We start from the raw sequence: 22,534 nt of genomic DNA, 5'->3' as shown, positions 1-22,534 counted from the left end.
GTAACATAACTTCATGACGTGATGACGGGGAAGACAGAAACTTCACATTTCTGTTGCAAAAAAAAAAAAAATCTTATTTTATATCTATTACAACATGATCATATAAACAATGGCATCCCCCAGGAAATTCATAATTGATGATTTCATGTATCACTTTATTGTGTCAAAATAAAATTCCTCTGCTTCTTTTGGGGGAGTAGACAGATGCACATGTTCTAAATATTTAAGGGAACATGTTCCCTGAACCCCCCCCCCCAAATCTACGCCTATGTTAAAAAGTAAGCCACAGTTCAAAAAAGGAAAACTGATCCCACAACTTATTTTTCATTCTTAGGCACACAGAAAATTGTTGAGTGTCATGCAAATTGCAGAGAAGTAAACACACACATGGTTTTGTCCACATCAGGCCGCAAGAAGCGGGTTTAAAAATACCAAACGCATTCAGAACTATCAACATTTTCCTTTATGCTCTCATGCCGTCGCTCGAGAAGGCTGCTGTTCCCCCTTATGTAATCGAGCTGTAAACGGAGACAACATTTACTGTCTCACCTCGTCATATATCACTGACATCCCGTCGTATCGTCCGCACGGACAATATTCCTGACAACTGCTGTAAATCTGCGGCTGAGGCCTGAAAGGAAACGAGCAGCGACGACAGTTTCCTCGCCGCCTGCAGATGTTCATCTCAACACTGAAGCGATGTCACTGTTATTAGCTGCAGGATCAAACCGAGGAAACATTTATCTCTGAGGCTCATTTGCACGCTCAGATAGTCCTCTGTCGTCACATAAAAAGCTTTAATTAAGTCAAAAAGTGAAATTAATGTAAAAAGTCCAAATATTTCCTATTTGTGAAACTTTGTCGTTGAAATTATTATTTTTATTTTAGTGAAAAGCAACTTACAGGGATGATTTTGTCTTAAAACACATCATTTTTTAGATGTTTTTTTTAGTTTAATTTAAATTTCATGCCAAAAAGAATTTCATAAGAGCAGACTTTAGTTTTTTTTTTCTAAAGAAAAATAGATCTGAAAACAAAAAAATACATTAAAATCAAAATTGTGACAAAAAAAAGAATCTCAGCTCTTAAAGGCTTCACTGCAGGTTTCTGTTCATTTACCAGGATGACATTTGTTATTATACAGTCTAATTTAGGATATATTGGGTTTCTAATTCTGATCCTACTGTACTTGGCTCCGTGCTTTACAGAGACTTGCTGAGTGTTATACGCTCTGCAAAGTTTCCATATTAGCTAAGAGAGAATTAAAAAGGAGGAAAGGAGAAAAATGTCTAATAATGATTACACACACGCTGGGTCTTTTTAAACGCTCATATTCGAGTCTGAGGCCGACATCAAAGCTTCTTTGCTGCAAAGCATATAACACATCGGGGCCTGTTAAATTTAGGGAAGTGAGTGCAGAGAGATTGGCAGTGAAATGTTATCATACACTCATACAATCTGACTAAGACTGGGAGTACTTTTTAATATAAAATTAATATTTCGTTGATATTCTAATAGTCAGTCGTGCTTCTCTTTACTTATAAAATGCAGGGTTTTAGAGGTTTAATCAATGGTTCTGCTTATAACAGTCATACTTTATTTTAACCCTTTGTATTTAGCATTTAGTAACAGTATGTGAACAGTGGGTAACAGTTTCTATGACAATGTCTGTATAATGCATTTTAAAAAATATTCTGAATGTGTTTTAGCGTTGCATAATTACAGTTTTTCCTAAAACTTCCATCGTAATACATTAATTAGACATTTTTTAAAAGGATTACATTTTATTATTGTTATTTTAGTGGTAATACATTGTAATCTTTTTATAATGCATTAGAAACACAGTCATTAAATTAACAATGTTTTGAGTTGTCCCTGCGTAGATTTAATGATATTTCTAAAGTTAACGTAAAGCAACAATGGCTAATGACAGTGACTTATAACCACTCTGTAATGTATAATATCTCACAAATTTCATTCCTTTACTTAAAGCCCACAATGGCCGCTTAAACTAATTTATAATCCCATTATAGTGCATTATAACAGGGATTTTAACTTTAAAAAATAATGAAAATGTATGACAGCTTTAATAATTAAAATACACTATGCTCCTTGTGAAAGAAATTGTCAGTAAGCTTGACCTTATAAGTCATTATAAAGTGCTTTATAATGTGAAATGATTATTGTTATGAACATTTGAATATTCATGAGTTCATGTATCTGGCATTTTATTATACAGTGCTATAATTGCATAAAATGCATGAGCGTCACAGAAAGTGTTATATAATGTAGTTTTAAAGCAACTTGAAAGTGAACGGTATTTGTCGACAATAACTTCTTCCATAAAGATCATTTATATGATTACAAATGTATTTTGTCCTGTTAAGGCCCCCCCCATCCCCACTTTCCAAAAAATATTATTTCCTTTTGACCACAAAAATCATGTTTAATATGCTACTGTTTGGCCTGCAGGCAGATTCTGGCTGAGAACTGAGGTGCTGATTTTGCTCTGATATGAAAAATGCCACAAAGGAGTGACATTTAACATATTCAGTACAATGTTTGAAGAATTTAGCATGATGAGCAACTTGATTATTTGTCAGATTTTGTTTTGGACACTGTTGTCACTTGGATAGGATTTAATTTGAGATTTAATTTGGATTTATTATGTCCCACTTCTCAAACCAAAGTTATACCTTTTTGTAACAATTTGTAATATGGTTGTATTATGATAACATTTCCATGTTTATTAATGTACAGTATTTGTCAACAGTTATAACTTATGCCACAAGGACATCATGTAAATCATTATAACTGTTATTTATTATTTTACCTTAATTATCAGTTTATACACCAGCCTGGACTTCAGGGTGCCCACAGGAGGAGTTGTTGACAAAAATATTATTAACACTTATTAAATTGCTAATGAATGCAAAATACTGGGCCTTCAAGGTAAGTGTTGCTGTTTTCCAGCTCATAAGGACTTCTAGGAGACTTTAATGTCGGGGCCACATTACTTTTCTGTGGTATTTTCTTTTGATAAACTCTGCAGAAGTCTATAGCTGCTGTAAGAGAAAAGCATTTTTGCAAAACAACAAAATCCAGGAGTGCATGTTGCTTAGTTCCCAAAGAAAGCCAAATTCAGAGCATGCAGTAAATAAGCGTGTGCACTTGAACTTCGTGTGAGAAAAGGCCTAAAGTGGCAGTTGCATGTTTGTTTTGGTGACAGTGGCACCGAGCTGTGTTTGCTGTAATCCTTCCTGCCCGTGTGACTGACAGCCACAGGCTGAGCAGCACGTCCACCTTTACTTTCTGTCTACTGTGGTGAAAAACGCACCGCTGCGACCTCGCCATCAGAAACACACCTCCTCTCCTGTGCACTCACTCCTTTTTTTATGACTTACACCTCCTCACCGCTGTAACCTCCTCACCCCTTTTTATGCTCCTCTTCATTTAACATGCCATCACATAAAACGTTTGACAATTATGTGCTTTTGGAGACCGGTACAGGTAGTTTCAGAGTGATGTCATTGATAGTTTGTGCCAAAATAGTCACAATATCTTAAGGTGAGATCAGTTACATGATTAAATAAAAAAGTTTCCAGTTGGATTTTATTCAACTCTGACAGGAAAGGCCTCTTAAAAAGCATTCACACCATCATGGGACACTGAAACTCCTCACTGAATCCAAACTAATGACATTTATTTTGCTGCTCTTTACGGAATCAAATGACAAAAATAAATCCCAAATTAAATGAGTAAAATGTTTAAATTACACATTTAAGTTATGTGAAATCTCAAAATAGACAACGTGACAATAAAATTACAGTATTGGCCCGATATTTGAGTTTAAGCCACACAAACACACACTAATTCACACAGAGGGATATTTCGCCTCATATAGCTCACGAGGGGCAAAGACTAAGACTGACTGAAAACACACCACAGGCTGTCACTGCAGCGACAGGATTGGAAACACGTGTGTATTAATACCTGCTCGCGGCCCTGAGCAAATATATAGCCGGGGCTAACCTGCTAATAGCCTTAATTTGTAAGGTAAACAGTAGAAGAGTTTGACACTCACTCACCTAAGGTGGCTTTCCTCTGCTGCGCTGCCTCTGCTGCCTTCCGAGGCTTTGGAGGGACTCGGGGGTTTGAGGGGTGGGGGGGCCGGCAGAGTTACAGCCTGCCTCCGCCATGATATCTGTTAAAGTAATTTTCCCTCAAAGAGGAATTAATTTCCTTTCTCAGGCGGCCCACAGCGCCTGTGGCACAGCCTGTGTCGTCCACCCGGATCCACGAGAGTGGAGTTATTGTGATGGTCCAGCTGAAAAAAACCAACAACAACAAAAAAAATCTGCCCGAGCCACAAAAACTCTGCAATAGACTTGTAATTTTTTTTAACAATTTAATAATTCATGTAATTTCAATAAGGACTGTGTGCACTTTAAATTTGTGCCATATACACTTTACAGTATGAGTCACACTGTTGCTTTGGATTTTACAGATTTGAAGGAAGAAAATACGTGCAAGGAGATTATTCATTTCAAATTTTTATTGAGATTTATGAAATTTATTTTTAATATCTATATTGTGTTTTCTATATAAATTATAAGATTGAGAAGTTAAAATGAAAGGACTAAAAGGAGATTTTTATGATAAATTTATCATAATTTCTCTGAAAAAAAAAAAAAGATGCAACACAGAATCCTAATATTTTTGCGTGGCAATACTGTATCAATATACTGCTCCAAATATAAATTTTTATGATATAAATGATTAAAATTACAAATACGATTTCAACTTTTGGTACCCTCTTAGAATAATAAAATTAATAGCAGTCCACTAAAACCAGTCTGCTGCAATAAAAATGATTCACTGTGAGATGAACAGACTAAAAACTTATCTTAGATCTTATTTGACATGAAAGATTTTGGAGGAAAAAAAAGTTTTCCCTTAGGGGCGTAATTTGAGGTTAAAAAAAGGTTTAAAAAAATGGCAATATATTGGAATACATGTTATAGCAATACTAAGCATATTGCATCAAAATCGCAATAATATTGTATTGTGACTTAAGTATCGTGATAATATCGTATCGTGGGATCTCCGGTGATTCAGCCTCTGATAATTTCCTTGTTAAATCAAACGTACAGACGTACAGATTTTTTTCTCATATTTTAAGTCTGAAACTGTCTGCCTTTGTATCAGACATTATATAAATTATTTGAGGGCAAATAAATATGTTTTACTTTAATTTGAGCTCATTGTGTTAAATATGACAATAATAGTGAGAGAGGATAAGAGAAGCCAAAGCAAAGACGTCTTTCCTCTTTCACTCCCGGCTGTTTACCGTCTTTTATTCCGACTTCACGTCTGGAAAATGACACTTTTATGGCCAGAATGATTTAGTGAGACACGGACATGAAGGCTGACAATGTGTGATACGAGTGTAGGCGCTTAAAATATTTCATCCTAAGTCATAAACCATTTCCAGGGGATTTATTTCTGGTCACTCTCGGCACTAAAAAACTTTGATTACTTATTTAAAATAATGCTAACAATCGTGAGAGACTTGGTACCATGAAAAAATGTTGTGTTTTACAGTAATTAACTGTAATTTTAAAGCCAACTTTTTTTGGTGTTTAAACATGATGACCTCATATTGAAGGTCAAACTGTGCATTTGACGAAGTGAGGTGTTTCATTTCAAAATGAGATAAAAAATCATTTGAGGAAACTGTCCTATAAAATGATTGGTTGCACGAAATTCAAATAAGACGTGGTCATTTTTTTTTAAGAGTAGTAGCTGGTTGATAAAATGTTAACTGACTGCAGTGAATGTTTTTCAGTCTCTGATTAATATTTTGGATTAAAATCGTCAAGAAGTGGAGAGTGAATGATACGGTGTCGAGCTTTCAACGTCACGGTGCAAAGGAAACTATAGAAGAACAGGCGTCCTTCTTCCAAAAGACTAACAGTGTTTTAAAGGGTCAAATCTGACAAACACAGGGTGACACGCTGAGTTAACCCCTGACACCTCGCCTCTCTATCTGTCCACACTCCCTCACCTCCCCTAACACTCTCTCCCCCGGCCCCACCCATCAACCATTAAGGCTGTTTTTTTGCAGTTAAAAAAAAAAAGAAAAGATGGCCACCGGAGGTCAGGTCCAAGTCCAAAATAAATTGCCCTCTTTCCTGAGGCTCAGCCATTTTAATAGTACAGATTTATTGTGCTGTGCTTTTTGGAGGGTGATCATATGTATGTGGTCAGTAGCGCGTATGCAGTCTGTGACCCAGCCTCCCTCTCACGTTACACCCTATTTATAACATCCCCTCCGCCGGCTCCCCTCGTTCTGCAGTTCCTAGGAACCACCTTCTGCTCCCAGCCTCGAGCTCCAGTCCCCTGTTCCTCCTGACATCTGAGAGGCTCTGCTGCAGCTTATCCTGGGCTAACTGTTTATCCTGTACAGCCTGGCAACCGGCCGCACGCTCCGGATTACCACAGGACACCCGTTTCAAAACACACTTCTGCTCTGACTAATCGAGAGTGAATTTTTTTTTAACTGGAGGAAAAAAGTTTTGGGATAGACAAAGGAAAAAATCTTGGATATGTGCTTGTGATCTTTTTTGGTTGATTCAGTAACTTTACCGTCTTTTTTTGCCCTTCTCACCTCTCCTGGAGGGCTGTGTGTGTGTTTTCACGCCATGGATCACACACTGTTCGGCTGCCTGCGGAGCCCCCACGCCCCGGCGCAGGCCCTGCATCCCGCCTTCACCCAGTCTCCACTGACTCTGCACGGACGCTCGGACCACGTCTCCTACCCCGACCTGGCCTCCTCATCCTCCTCCTCCTCCACCTCCTCGCCTTCTCCCTGTATCATCTCCAGCTACCCGGTGGACGACGGCCTGTTTCCCGGGCAGCACCACCACCACCCCCACCGCGGCCACCTGCCCTCCCAGCAGCATCACCACCCGCCTCAGCACCATGCGTCCTGGCATATCCCACAGATGCCGTCACCTGGTGGCGGCACGCGCCACAATCTTTGCCACCCGCACTCTCACTCATCCCACGACAGCGGGCCCACACCCCCAGATCTGGGCCACCCTGGCGGGCCCAGTATGTGCGCCAGCACCCCCAGTCTGGGCATTGGCAGCACCCCTACAGGGGCCTCCTGTGTGCCTGCAGATTTTGGCAGACAAACTCTGTCACCTGCTGAAGCCGAGAAGAGGAACAGCAAGAGGAAAAGTGACAGTTCAGGTAAGAAGAACAGATTTTACTGCAGTTTTTAAGCCAATATAGATATTTTTCTTACAGACATCATAAATAAGCTGTTTGTGACACAATGCACCACTAAAGACTTAATTTTAAATTATTTCAAGGCATTTTCGACATGTGTTAACTCTTACTCTTTGATAGACATCCTCACATAAATACCAGCAGTTTAAGAAATTCCAAGCAGAACTCGAGAACAACACAAAAATCTGTAGTTGTCTTTCTGAATCTTTCAACAGCACATAACCGTTAAGATTTGTGCAGCTCTGAGAGGAAAACAAGAAAGTGTGTGAGAGGCAGTCTGTAGGTGTCGGCTGACACGCAGCGAGGCTGCTGCAGCAGGCGGACTGAAGCGTGGAGCAAAAGGCCACATCGTAACTGTGTGGGCAACATCTGACTACTGCCATGTTTTGTTTAAAAATCACATCTGGTTTGTTGCGACACTCTTCAGAGGGCAGAAAATGAGGCGCACAGTAAAGAATTAATGTCATGGATTGTAAAAGGCAACAACGGCGCCTCGCGTCGCACTAAACACCCGACAGACGCACGCTTTTAAGCCTCTTTTCCTCTCAAAGTTTTGTCATGAAGATAAATCACAGTCTGGTTTAGTGAAATAAAAAGAAATGATCGCAGATTTCACTTTCATATATCTGTGTACTCATAGGATGCAATATTGATTTTAAAAAAAATCTTAAATAAAATGCATTTTTTGAAGGATTATAAATTATTTTAATACCATTTGTAAACCCGTTTAATGCTATGATTACTTACTGCTCTGAATCAGAGTCAGATTTATAAAACTGATTTATAACTGAAACATAAATGTATGTTCTGTATAGTAAAGTGCACCATCGCTTGGAGCTTCAAAGACCCTATTTTTGTGTTTTTGAAAATTTGTGACCTATTAAAATTTCTAATTTGGCACCTTTCAGCCGTCGCAGGTGTTCTGACCTTGATCCCTTAAAAGTCAACAGCAAGTGTGCAAAGTTTAAAAGATGATCCATAAATTATGAAGCTGTATTTAAGGCTTTACATCGTACACAGTACTAGGATTATATAACCTGCATATTAATAATAACATCTATGAATTTCAAACAACCAAGTAAACAAAAAAAATATATATTTTTTGCATATTTATGAACAAATCCTTCTTTTAGGACTGCACTCAAACACACCCCAATGACCTGCAGGACATTTCCAACCTGCAGTCACCACAATAATCAATCACGCCATGACAAACTGCCGAGGTCGGGTCGCGGGAGTTCTCGCAGGGAACGTGATATTAGTGAGAGTTCTTAGTTTTCCAGGGAAAGTGTGCTCACCATCCTCTCTGTCCATTTGAGGATTGCAGGGGCCCTCTGCGCCGATGCTCGACCCCTTTAAAGGCCTCTTTGTATGCAGCAGCGAATCACCTGCACTTGACCACTTGAGATATTCCCTGCGTGTGGTTAGTTTTCGCTCGGGATGCTGGCGGTGACCTCAGGGAGCGGCTCACAGGCCGGCTGTGGCTGCAGTTTACAGCCAGTGTGCAAAATATCACAGGGACTGTCATTATTAGACAGCGTAACTGCTCTGGGAACATGTATTTCTAATCATTTAGGTTATAATACCAACATTACTCACTGATTTAGCAGGAGCTCCAGATGTCAAATTAAAGATTCGTGCCAAAATTATGTAACACGCAGAGCTTTTCAAGAGCTGAGACGCCTTTATTCTCAGTTTCATACTTCTGTGTGTTTTAAATGTCCTTTTATTCTCATGCAAAATGTTGCAACACCATATTTAATCCACAAATTCAACGCACCACCTCCTATTTCCTTTTCTCCTTTGTCAAATCATTTGGAAACCGAGCCCCGAGCCTCTAAATCCCACTTCCCCTGTAACAATAGCCAGTGCATACTCATTACATGTGCCGTGCATTCCCTCCACGCTAACGCCAATCACGCTGATTATTGGGGCTAACAAGGCTGCTGACTCAATCAGCTGTCTAAATATCACACCACTGCCAGTCGCATGAGATAGAACCCCGATAAGGTTTCACCATCTGGACCCAAAAAACTTGAGCGAAACCTGAAATTCAGATACAGAAATAATAACAAAAACCTCATTTCCATGCTAGCTTTAGCTCCAGTATGAAGCATCTCAACTTTCTGTGTGTAATACTTCGGCTTGTGATTGTTTCCTCAAGGAAGGCCGCAGGGTGGGCTAATGAGATGAGCCAGCTCCTTGGTATTTCGGGTGTCTGGTTTCTGCGGAACCGGCTCATTTTTTGTGGTCAAGCCGGAGAGTTTTGGCCCCTATAGAGTGTCGCTTGGTGCTGAGTTCACGGGTTATATTTGCATGGACCGATGCCGTCAAGGGAGTGGTCGAGCTTTTAAAAAAGTTACTAGATTTTCTGCGTGGAACAATAAAAGGTGCTTGAAGTCTTATTTTGTTGTGGCAGTGTTGTAAAAAAAAGGAGGTGGTTGAGGCCTCTCGCTGGCAGACACTTTCTCTTAAAAGAAGCCTGAGAAAAACACTGCGGATGTGATGGCGCATTGGGAAATTAATTCATTTATTAATTATTTATTCAGTTTACTATTTTTTTTCTAATTTTTTAAAAAAATTATTACTTTTATTATTTTATTTTTCATATAATTTTTATTATTATTTTTAGTTTAATTATTTTTTAGTTATTATTATACTTATTGCTATGTATATGCAGTATTATATTACTTCTGTCATTGTTTATATTCTGTATTTTCCTCTCTGGGTTATTTGCACAGCCTCTCTTCTCTGTCGTCTTTAACAGCTGTAGACGTGCATGCGTCTAAACACATGCACACGAGACTGTAGTAAAACAACAAACAATAACGGCAGGAATACCATTATGCCTTTTTTTCTTTGTACATTTGTTGTCTGTATCGCTTGTTTTGTCTAGTCTTGTCTATATTCTCCATCTACCATCATTTATGGATTGCCAGTCACTACCTATTTTTTTTATACTGCACTTTACACTCACCAAAAAATAAATAAATAAATAAAAAGGGAAAAAAATCACAACTTTAACTGATGGACAACATCATCACAAAAGGAAAAAAATATATATATATATATTTTTTTTACATTATTTCTGAGAGGGTCCCTCCTGTGTTTAGCTAAATTATTTGGGAACCCTAAAATGACGTGCCCTGTCTGGCTGCGTGTTTTTTTCTCGTATTATTCCTCCTTTTTTGTGGAGAGATGAAAGTTACAGCGGGGACCTAATTGCTGTGGTGAAGTGGCTGTGTCATAAAAGCCCCGCCGCTCGTTTTAACTCCAGGCCTGCCGGTCCGAACCAGCTGGCTGTGTTATTCTTTTATTTCTCTTTACACAATGTCTGTGTTTACCAGAGAGAGAGAGCGGATAAATGCGTCCGAAGAGCCCGGCTTCAATCAGCCGCACTCTGTTTGGGAAATTTGAAATTACAGGGAGGGAAAGGAGGCAAGGTCAAGGGGGGAGCCGGACACAGGCTGCGGGTCAAGCAATGATCTGTTTCATTTCGTAAAACTCGTGTGGGAATTCCTGCAGTTTATATATCTGTTTGTCCTTGGTTCTATAACGGTGCGAGTGCCATACAAATTTAACTTTTGTAGAGCAGTTTCAGTTGACTCTTAAAGGGAGTTATTTTGCTCTGAAAAAACAGTCGCTTAATTAGAAGGAAGATCCTCTTTCTGACAGAAAGTCGAGCAGACAGGGGTCCCCTCCGGGTGGAAATCTTAGGTGAGGAGATATTGGTTCTTCTGACGTGGCCTCAGGCTGCAGCACCATTTGTGTGTCTGGCTCTGGGCTGCAGGACTATTTACAGTTTGGCTTGACGCAGGCCCGCTGGATTAACACACACTACAGAACAGGACCGCAGATGAATTAGCATGCAATCACTGCTGCCTTCGAGTGCAGCGTGCAACTGAAGCGCGTCCAGCAGAGAAACCACAGAGGCTGCTCACAATAGGAAAGTTCTGGAGGGCAAATTAAGCGTGCGTGTTTTCTTCGGAAAGTTTGTGGAAATAGCAAAACAAAAAGTATTTTTCTGGGGTGATGAGCTGCAGTGGAGATGACACATGTCGAGGATTTTAATTATAATTTTTTGCATCTGTCGTCCACATTTTGCTTAAATAAAAATGCGAATGAATTGCAAATAAAAGACTTACATTTGCTGCTCATACATTTGTCCTTTTCTTTCTAAACCAAACCCCACATTTTAAAATTTCAGTATAGGGAAATACCTAATTTATACATTAACCCTTTGAAACTTTGATCGACATCAGTTTTCATGTGCAGCATTCAGACACCTTTCATAAGCATTTAAAACTTTGAAATGTGAGCAAGTTGGTTTAGGTTCTTCTGAAAACATGAAAAAAGGCAACCTTGGCAAGAAATGTCCCCCAGTTTGCAAGAAATTAGTAAAAGGTGACATAAAAATGACCTGAAAGGAGAGAGAGAGAGAGAGAGAGAGAGAGAGAGAGAGAGAATTATTAGAAAATTATTTTTAAAAAAAAGAAGAAATGTAAAGACAACTACCAAAATATTTGCTATAATTCTAGATTTAAAAATATGTTACATAAATATTTGTATATCTTTTTTAGCACTATTCTTCAGCTCATTTTCTGGTTTGCTTTCATTTACTACTTTTCTTTGTTGCTTATTTTCAGGTAATTTTCAGGTTCTTTTTTGTTTTGTTTTGTTTTTGGTTATTTCTTGTAAAGTTGCCAACTGCCTTCTTCAGATGTTTTTGAAATACATCAGGCCAATTTGCTCTGGTTTCAAGGGGTTAAATGATCCCAAGCACTCCATCTATGACATTATCAGGTAACATTTTATGTCATAGAGCTTTGCTTTTTTTCCAGAAATCTTCATTATGTGATTATAGACTTCAGAATGCGAGGAAAACAAAAATCTCCAATAAAGAAAATGTGAATTTAAAAAAAAAAAAAGTTTTGCAAAATTGTGGCAGATTTTACCACCAAATGAGCAGCTGCCTGTGAGTTCTTACGTATAAAATAAACCAGGAAATATTTTTCTTGTATCCTGTAAAGCTGCTTTGTTCCATATTTAAAACATGAGCAGCAGATTCCTTTAAGACAAATTAAACCCATGTTGGCAGTATAAGAGCCAGCTGCCACAGTCAGACACACGTGTGTGTGTAGCCGCCCGTGAGTCCTTCCAGCCACTTAAAGTGTTCATAAACAATGACTGAACAATAAAGTGTGATTGACAGCTCCCATTGTTTCCCTCACCTTCGCCTCTTTTTTCCCCCTGCCGACTTGCACCTGCCACATAACATTATTTTTTATTTTTGTTGCACGTAAATCTGAGTGGAACCTGTGTGGTGTTTGGTTTCAGAGTCCCAGGACGGGAATTACAAGTCAGACGTGAGCAGCAAACCCAGGAAGGAGCGGACGGCATTCACCAAGGAGCAGATCCGAGAGCTGGAGGCCGAGTTCGCCCACCACAACTACCTAACCCGGCTAAGGCGCTACGAGATCGCCGTCAACCTCGACCTCACTGAAAGACAAGTACGTCCCTACCCACCGCAGCTTGTTTCCCCCTGGGTTCAGACATTATTGAACCCCCCCCCATTAGCACATTAATGCCATGTTGTGAAAACAGAGGCGGCCTCGGGACGTCGAGGAGGCTTTTCAGCTCGCTACTGTGTTTTTGTAACTTCGGTGCGAGGGGCTATTGTGCTCCAGATGTGGCTGTGTGACGGGACTATCATATTCCAGATGTTCCTGTCTATTCTTTCAAGCAGCCACAGTCGAGGCAGGGAGACGGGCTGGAGGAAGTGCTGTCTAGCAAGTCACTTCCTCTCTCCCACTACCCTCTGCGAGCACAAATTGGTCTCTGAGCGTGGGCCGCTTGCTGTAAAATGCAGGCACATGAAATAAATAACAGGAGACAAATGGTTGGGGGGGAAGGAAACGGCGTACAGCCTGTTGTTCTCTGACACCCGTTTGGAAGCTGTAACTCACACTTAGTTGACACCTTGCCAGCGATATTGGGCCGTGTGATACAGTGTGGATTGAATGTAAAGAACAGACTGCAGAGAGAAACCTGAGAGTTTCAGGTGATCATTCAGAAGCAAATTAAGGCTTAAAGATATCAGAAGTACTTTTTCCGTGTTAAAGTGTCCAAAAGTGACAAGACCAGTGTTATTTTGTTGAGTTGTGTACGTTCAGTATCCTAAACTTTTCCAACAGCGCTCAAACGCAGAGAAATCTGTCATTTTTATCGAGGACACGGTTTGTGTCATTTGGTTACTGTCGCTTGTCATTGGCGCATGCATCAGGGTTGTGGTTGTCTGCAAGAAGTTGTCATAAATTTTCTTTTATGTCTAGTTTCAAGCCACATTTTTATTAAACACTTTTTTAGATAGATTTTGTCGTTTTTAACTATATTTTTGATCAGATGAAGGATTTTTGTCATTGGAGGTCTTATGGAACAATTCTGGATTTTTTTTTAATACGAAACTGCTTTTTTTCCACTGTTTTTACCAGTTTAAATCACCTGGTCTGTTTGTTTTGCTGACAATTTGGCTCAAGGTAAAAAACTCCTGAATCGGTATGCGCTGGACTAGCACCCCCTCCATGACAAGCTGAACTGTGTCAGTGAAACACAGATTTTTAAAAGTGTGTAAAAGTGTTTTTAGTGATTTAAATCATCTGGTTTGTCTGTTTTGGAGAGGAGGAGACCTCTGCGGATAATTTGGCTCCTGTTGAAAACCTCCTGAACAGTTAACACTGAAGAAAACCCAACCCGGGAGAAACTGACGGCAAACACGGCATTGCTCAGTTTTTTCTTATTATTTTTTTTACTAAAATACTGTATAAATCTGTATGTTTAAGATTGCAAAGATATTCATGCATGAGCATTGTTGATCATGTGTTTGTAAAGATTTATGTATCTTACATCTTACTAAACGAAAAAGTATTATGATTGTATGAGAACAAGCATATGCAAAACTACAGATTTTACTCATTATTTGCAGTTAACATCAGCAATGGCTGCATTCCATTTAGAACCCATTTAGTACACCTAAAGTAGCCATTATTAATGTTAAAAGGTACCCCTGCTTTTCTGGCAGTCACATATTACAGGAGCAGTGTGTGAGATTAAGTCGGATTTAGCGGACTCCAGATTGCAACCAGCCGAAACTTCTCCCGGTTAGAATTTCTTCAGTGTTCATTGTTCAGGAGGTTTTTACTGGGAGCTGAATTATCCACAAGAGGTCTCTTCATCTCAAAAACAAACAGACCAAGTGATTTAAATTGGTAAAAACACTGAATAGAGCAGTTTCACGTGACAAATCCATGTTTACCCGACACTTTTCGGCTCCTCCGAAAACGTCCGCGAGCCCAGCACATAATAACATGTGCTACCATTTTTTTCTGCGGTAACTAAAAAGCCAGATGTTAAGGAGGTGTTTATCGGGAGCTGAATTATCCGCAGAGGTCTCTTCATGAACAAAACAAACAGACCAGGTGACTTGAAATGCTAATAATGCTGAATGACGCAGTTTTACGTTAAAATCAGTGTTTTTCCAAAGCTGTTCAGCTTATTACGGGGGGCTGCTAACTATGGCGGCCAACGCAAAAAGTGAATGTTAAATGTATATATATGTTATTATATATTGTATTATATTTAGGTGATTATAAACTAAGGAAAACATACTTATTTTATTATATTCCATTTCTGCCGATATATCTGCCTAAATCACAGTTTTCACAGCCCTTTTTTGGCCATGAATGTCTCAAAAAAATGTTGGGAATATCAGTTATGCTGTCAGGGTTCGTGGTTCAATTCCCACTTGGGCCACCCCAGCTAAAAATGTGTAGTATGCAGCCAGAGTACTGCGTTCAGATAAAAGTGTCCATCTAAGGAAATCTGCTTCTCCAGGAACATAAAAATGTGTGTTTTAAGGGTCGAGTAGTAAACCTGCAAAGTCCCATTTACATTCTCACTCCTCAATCTGAGAGCGACTGGAAACCGTGACACGAAAAGTGATACAAGTATCGTAAATTGTGCAAGTAATCTTTTGCTTTTTAAAGGTGTAAAATACTCTTAAATACCACAACGTCAGGCAGAAAACTCCGCAGAGCCACCAAACACAACGTCTCCCAGACAATTAATCTTTTTGTGCCTCGGATCAGCATAAAATAGGCATGAAATTTCCTCAGCTCATGTGGCATAAGTTGTGTGTGTGACCTCAGATTTGTCAGCAGGAGATAGTGAGGTAAATATTGGCCATGCAAACATTTGGCCGCGGGGCTTGATTTATGCTCCATGAGCTGTTTGGAGGAATTTGATAGATGTTATATGTTTTTGTGGGCCGTGACAGCAGGAATATTTTCAAAGATGGTTGAAGTGGAGCTACAGGGCTGAACTTTGTGAATGTTTGGAGTTAAAAAAAAAAAGGAAGAACAAAAAAATATTTATGTATTTGCGGTTTAACTTTTAAGGTGAATTAACCCCAGGTGGCATACCATTTTGGATGTGTAAACAAACTGGGCTAAATTTAAAAGCAATGTAAGTATTATTTTAAACCTCTAAGTTACATGTAACTCTTGTTTTAATGTTAGTTAAATGATTTTATTTCAGCGTGAAGTAGGAGCTAACTACACGATGAAATATAGCAATTGCAATGCTGTAAAGTAATCGGTATACCATCACCTTTTAACCAGTTATATTCCAGTTTTAACTGAGATGTCCGGACATCTTTTGACTTGCACACTGATTCAGTACGTTTTGCATTTTTTTAGCAAGTATTTCATCATCAGTAGTATGTTTTGCTTCACTTTTAGAAGATTTTGACAGATTTGTTTATGTTTTTGTGGGAATATTTTCAAAGATGACCAAGGTGGAGCTTAAAGGCAAAATGTTTTGAGTATTTACAAAAGTTTGGGAAATGAAGAACAAAAAACAATATTATTTATTTGCAATTTTGTGACAAATTAACCCCACTAAGCATACATTTTTAGATGTGCAAACATAGGGATCAAACTTAGCTAAATATTATTATAAAAGTGAACTTTTTTTAGACCGATAAGCATAAAACAATCGTTCTAACAACATTTTCCAAAAGCATAGAAAATGAACAAAGTACTATTTATTTCTTTTAAATTTCAAATTTCCTACAAATTAACCCCAGTGAGCATACATTTTTAAATGTGTGAATCATGTAGCTTAAAACTCGGCCAGTTGTGGTTGAGAAATAAACTTTTCCAGACCTTCAAGCTATATAAAACATTTGCTCTAAAGGCACGTAAATGACTCTATATCAGTGTGGATGTGTGGACATCTTTTGACTCAGGGCTTGTTGCGTTCTTTTAAGCAAGTATTTCATCATCAGTATCAGTGTGTCATGTTTCGTGCTTTCAAGGTGACGGAGTAGAGCGGACCATTAGCGCCCCGTGAATGCTTAAACGAGCTGTTTTGAACCTGAGGTTTGGCAGCGATTCGCGCCTATGAGAGGTTGAAATGTAAGTTGAGGTCAAGAGTCTTCGGTGCAGGTACCGTGCTGGTGAGTCTGAACTGTGTGTGTGTGTGTGTGTGTGTGTGTGTGTGTGTGTGTGTGTGTGTGTGTGTGTGTGTGTGTGTGTGTGTGTGTGTGTGTGTGTGTGTGTGTGTGTGTGTGTGTGTGTGTATGTGTGTGTGTGCGTCAGCCTCCAGGATCACGTGCTTGGCTTTGACATTAGAGCCTGGCACACATAAGTGATCCTTCGCTGGACTCTCCCCTCCTCTGCTGCTCTCAGAAAAGGCCCCGAGGCTTGGAAAGCATCCGAGGTGATACTCAGCACGCCGTACGCCCCTGATGCTTTAGACAAACGTTTGTGCTGTCGACTCACTTCCTGACCATGTGACTCGGTCCCCTCGGAATGACACTCCCCAAAAATAAACCCCCCCCACCCTGCAGGACATGAGCAAGTCCCCCCACCCACCCCCCGTCAGGCGCATGTGTCGACACTCAGGGGGCCTCTGCTGCTACTTGACGTGTAAACCGTTTTAAGCAACAGCTTAATCATCAATCTGAGAGACGTAAATATGGTTGAAGCTGTTGAGTCAGGGAAAATCAGGTAGACGCCAAGTGGCAGATGGAGCAGCACATCCCCACGTAATTGCTGCTGTAGAAATAGCTGCCAAACTTTTGAGAGAAAGTTGCTGTTGAGCAGTAAGACCTTCTAATTGCTTCTTGATTGTTTTTTCTCTGTCCGTAAAGGTCCCATATTACATAAAGTTTGATTTTAATGTTTTCTGTGTTTTTTTTATTACAAAGCAGTAGTCTATTAGATCTTCACATATTGTACCTCCATGTTTTGTTTACATTTCACACTAGATTTGGTAATGTGAACATATGTTTTCCATTGCAGAAAAGCCCTTTGAGCTGAGGTGAATTAAACTCTGCTGTATAGAAAAGCAGTGTGCCCCTGCAACAGGGTGTTCAATGCACCACCGCTTTCTGCTTAAATACATGTTTTGGGGAAACACTGATCAGTCAGAGCATACCTGGCTGTCTTTGGAGGTGGGGCTTAAAGGCCAATTTAACACAGAGATCGCACTAAAGGGCCACAACAAAGTCCCCCCTTTATACCGCCCCCGCACTTTTACACAGAACCAACTGACGGCGGCACCGCTCCGCTCCAGTTTGTGATTATCCACTGCATCGCAGCATCCTGCCATCAAAGGAGGCGTGACGTTTAACACACAAACATCTGTTTCTTGCGTGCCATTTAACATGTTCATCATCAGCACTTTCAATAACAAAGGCATAGCACATCTATCACAGTCATTCACTGTCGCTGTGATGTGGCGGCTGATCTCGTCCTCTGCTCGGAGGATAAGGAGCTCCTGAATCTCATTGTTTTCCCAGTTTGCATTTACGGCCACTGTCCTTCTTCTTCGAATTGGCCGCTATGCTAACAGCTGCTCTTTTATTCTCCAGCTGTGAGTCACACACATAAACACGTCATCCAAACGTCACACTCGTGCTGCTACAGTCGTCACTTCTTTTCTTGCTATGCGTTTTACACAGTGCTCATTTCCCGGTTGTTGCTACATCCGCTCAGAGGCGAGGCCGCTCTGTCCCCCCTTTTCGTGATTGGATGTTATGTCGAGAACCACAAGGCGGCACAATGGCATGATATTCCCGCCCTGAAGAGGCAGCGTAAATGCGGATAAAGAGACGGGCATGAAAACCGAGTGTTTTTGAGGCAGAGGGTGAATACAGATATCTTCAGGCCGACTGTATAAGAAAACGATGTGTTGTTTTGAGCATTAAAACATGGACGTCTTCTACAAACTTGAAAATGAGTTAAATGTGTAACCTTTAAGAACAATGAATTTGACGTTTGACATTTTCACTCTGCAGGTGAAGGTGTGGTTTCAGAACAGGAGGATGAAGTGGAAGAGAGTGAAGGGCGGCCAGCAGGGGGCGGCGGCTCGAGAGAAAGAACTGGTCAATGTGAAAAAGGGGACGCTGCTGCCGTCGGAGTTCTCTGGCATCGCGGCGCTCCACCACTCGACGGACTCCTTAGCCAACGAGGACAGTCACGACAGCGACCAGAGCTCCGAGCACGCTCACTTATGATGCACACACCCCGTCCCCCCTCAGAGGACAGGCCCTGCTCCGCCTCAGGACCGTCCTCAGAAGGACTGCTGTTTGCTGACATCGTCATACAACGATGCTAAATAAGTGTACAAACGTGTGGTAGATAATGCAGCCGTCATGCAGGCAAAATGTAAATTTCAAGAACTGAGCACAAAACGGAGGATGTTATTTCAAAGCGCCATTGGTTAAAAATGTCCTTGATAGATGCCAAAACGAGGAATAATATAAATATTGACATGTGAGGTTTTGGCTTCACAGATTCACTGAATATTGCAAAACATTTGGAAATCACACTTCGTCAAACAGTTGTAAACATTCCATGTCGTGTGCCTCGAGAGACGCAGGCTTTGAATTGCACTGTCGAACACACAGTCTGCACCTCAGTCCGTTTCTACTGTACAAACTGTAAATTACGATGTAATTGAGTTTTTGATCAAATCAAGTGCCAGGAAATCAAATTTGCCTAGCTAATATAAATGATCTGTAAATAATTCTCTGTATTGTGTAACAGTAATTTTATACCCACCACACTATTCAGCTCACGCAGTAATAAACACTGACAGTTCTTTAGTTGACACTTTTCTGCCTGGAGATGACGTTTTGTAAACAAATCTGAAACCTGAAGCAAGTATTTTATTAAATCCTTTCAGGGACAGTTGCAGATCGAATAAAATTTAACCAGTGGTAAATGGAATTCAGTATGATTCAGTAACTTTTTTTTCCGTCTCTGCAGCCATCCATCCATCCATCCGTGTGTGTGTTGCCTGGAGTGAAGCTGAAATGAATTAAACATTGCAGAGAGTGTAGAAAGCTGGTGATGGGGGCGCATGCTAAGTTCACCTTAGCCTGGGGGCAGAGTCGGGACTCCTGCCAAGACTCAGAGAGAGAGAACCCGCAAAGGATCAGATTCGGTTACAAAATCCAGTTGAAAATAATTTCTTGACTTGATCTCATCTTTCACCACATTGTGATTGTGCATTCTAATTTTTGGAGGAGGCACCTCACACGGCATGTGAGGTTTTTAATTTTCTTTTTCTTCCCCCCCAAAAAAGCAAACCGCAGGATGAATGTGATCCATTTCTTTTTACATTGAAATTCAGAGCAAAATATCAGAAATATGAAAGACGCTTAGGGCCTTAATACTGCAACAGATGAATAGTATCAACCCAGTTTCCACAGATTAAAAACTTACTCATATAAAAGAATAAATCACAGAACTCGTGCGTGCAATGACCAGCTGCTGTCTTATTCCTGATTCCTGCCTGATTAGTAAAAAACAAGAAAAAAGTAAGAACATTTGGCCTAAAACCTTTTATGTATGTTTGATTTGATGTATGAAGAGACGGAGAGAGAGAGAGTGTCAGAAGCCTTGATGTCTAACTGTATAAAAAATGGGCCATGGGCTCTGGATCTTTATTTTCATACTAACTTTAGCATTTTCTCCTGAAGCTAAATTGACAAAACACATGGTGATTTGTGTAACATGTTTTCCCTTTAAAATCTGGATTCATTCAGATGTCTGTCACAAGTATGTAAACCTTTAATTTGTGAGAGAAATGGTATGATTTCTTTCAAAAACAGCAGTAAAAAGGCGATTTGCAACTCGGTAGGAATGATTTTGCAAGAAATTAAAAGAAAATTATTTTAAAAAAGCTAGGAGAAAATTCCTAGGGAGATATACTTATAATCTTGATTACATATATAAAATTGGTATTATTTATTTATTTACAGATAATTGTGTGGCATTTTTTTTTTCAGTCAATTTTTGTTAAGGCTTAACTGAGCATTCCTGTAAAACAGTACAAACGCTTAATCATGTTTGGACATCATTAAGCTCTGCAGTGTGAATCAGGCCATAAATATAAAATAACCCTGACCTTTCGTACATTTAAGCCGTCCTTGAATCTCACCCTCATGCGAGCACGGAGCAGATACTCGGCTGTGTCACCAGGCCTCAAATCTTCTTTGTATCTTCTCAGGTTTATCTACAGTACAAAAGTTGATCCCACTGCCTTTATGGCCAGTTTCACCTGCATCCTTTGACCTGTTTTACCAAAGAGCAAAACTTAAGTTGTGTGTGTGAGTCCGGACCATGACTCAGAGAAAGCCAGAGACCAGCACTCTTATTTACCTGCACCCACACACTCAACACAGCCCCCTGAAGCTCGATCTCTCTGTTTGAATAATGCATGCAGCTTGCACTAGAACAAAGCTGTAAGACACTGAAGCAAGTTAGCGGGCTGCATGAGTCCACAAACATACATGACACTGTGTGTTATGGCTGTCTTACTATGGATTAATTATTGTACAGTAAGCCATAAGATGTTATGTCAATATTTTAGGGTGTGCAGTATTTTGCAAGACTTATCTTTTGCTGTTTCACTATATTTATCTACAGCTGGAGTTAATATTTGCATAGTAAGACAAATATTTTACGCAATGTAGGCTAAACTCATAGTAACTGCGGTCAGTCAAAATCTTATGTTTCAAAATGTGTTCACTGTTGTTTAAGCTTATATGATATCTGAATACTGCAGGGCTTACAAAACTTTCTTTCTTTCTTCACCTGATCTAACCTCAAAACTCTAGATATTTTTGTTCCTCGAAGAGTCCTTTTCACTTTGATAACCAGTTAAGTACTTAGTGGTCATGTGTTTAATCCGTTCAAAAGCCAAAGTGTAAAAAAAATTCAGTTAAACGGGGATGGCGTGTTGAACTATTTCTTGGCCGTAGCAGCAGTGAACACGTGGAAACTCCGAGAAATTAATGGTCACAAACAAGAGCAAAAAACAAAGACGTTTTTAGTCTTTTGCTAAGATAAGATAAACAGCTGCTTGCTGTAGCCTTATATTTACCAGTCAGACATTAATATTCTTATTTAAGGCCCAACTCTCCAACAGAAATTTGATATCTGAAGCGTATTTCATAAAATGTCAATTCATTCTTTTAACCCCCTGAAACCTGAGCAGATTGGCTGGTTTTCTCTTAAAAACATGGGAAGAAAAAAAAGCAAGAAATCAGTGAAAAATATGGGAAAATTATCTGAAAAATATCTTTTTAAAAATTAAAAAAAAGAAAAAAGGGAAATGATGAAGAAAAAGTGTTAAAAATTATAATTTTAAAAATTACTTTAAATTAATCAAATAAAAAAAGGGGGAGACCGATTAGAATATTGTACAAAAATAGGGAAAATGTTCTGAAAACTATCAAAGAATTTTATAATCCAAATTATGCTACAGAAAAAAATATAATAAATAAAATAAAATCATTTTTCAACACTTTTTTTCTAGGCTTTTTTGTTGCTTATTTTCAGGTGATTTTCTTTTTTCTTTTGCAAATTTTCGGCCTTGTCTTGTGAAGTTGCTTGTTTCCTTTTTTCTTGTGTTTTTGAAATAAATCAAACAAATTTACTCAGGCTTCAGAGAGTTAAGAAAACCTCATGATACTTTTTTTTTGTTTTAACATATATGAACACCACACAAAGAATGAGGGTGTGTGACCATGAAAAAGTTGCCAACTCTTGCAGCACTATGCAAAACATGCAAACAGCTGCAGGCCAGTCACAAATTCTCGCGAGAGAAAGCTCCCCAGTGAGCCAAATACAAGTATCTTCCTGATCAGAGATAACCTCGCCTCTTA

General features: G+C 39.5%; 1 protein-coding gene across 2 annotated transcripts in view; it reads left to right on the top strand.

The window, feature by feature from the left end:
• Positions 1–19,589, top strand: part of meox2a (mesenchyme homeobox 2a) — a 28,404-nt gene extending 8,815 nt beyond the window's left edge. For both annotated transcript variants that reach the window (XM_088084672.1, XM_088084673.1), the window contains exons 4-6: positions 6,682–7,257; positions 12,634–12,806; positions 18,656–19,589. In XM_088084672.1, coding sequence (XP_087940798.1) covers positions 6,705–7,257; positions 12,634–12,806; positions 18,656–18,874 — 945 coding nt within the window. In that variant the 5' untranslated portion in view covers positions 6,682–6,704 and the 3' untranslated portion in view covers positions 18,875–19,589. The remainder of the gene's footprint in view (positions 1–6,681; positions 7,258–12,633; positions 12,807–18,655) is intronic.
• Positions 19,590–22,534: the final 2,945 nt, after the last annotated feature.

This window comes from Plectropomus leopardus, chromosome 11 (genome assembly GCF_026936395.1).
Source record: "Plectropomus leopardus strain MGB_pleo_1.0 chromosome 11, ASM2693639v1, whole genome shotgun sequence".
Taxonomy (NCBI): domain Eukaryota; kingdom Metazoa; phylum Chordata; class Actinopteri; order Perciformes; family Serranidae; genus Plectropomus; species Plectropomus leopardus.
This window is presented reverse-complemented; position numbering and strand designations above follow the sequence as displayed.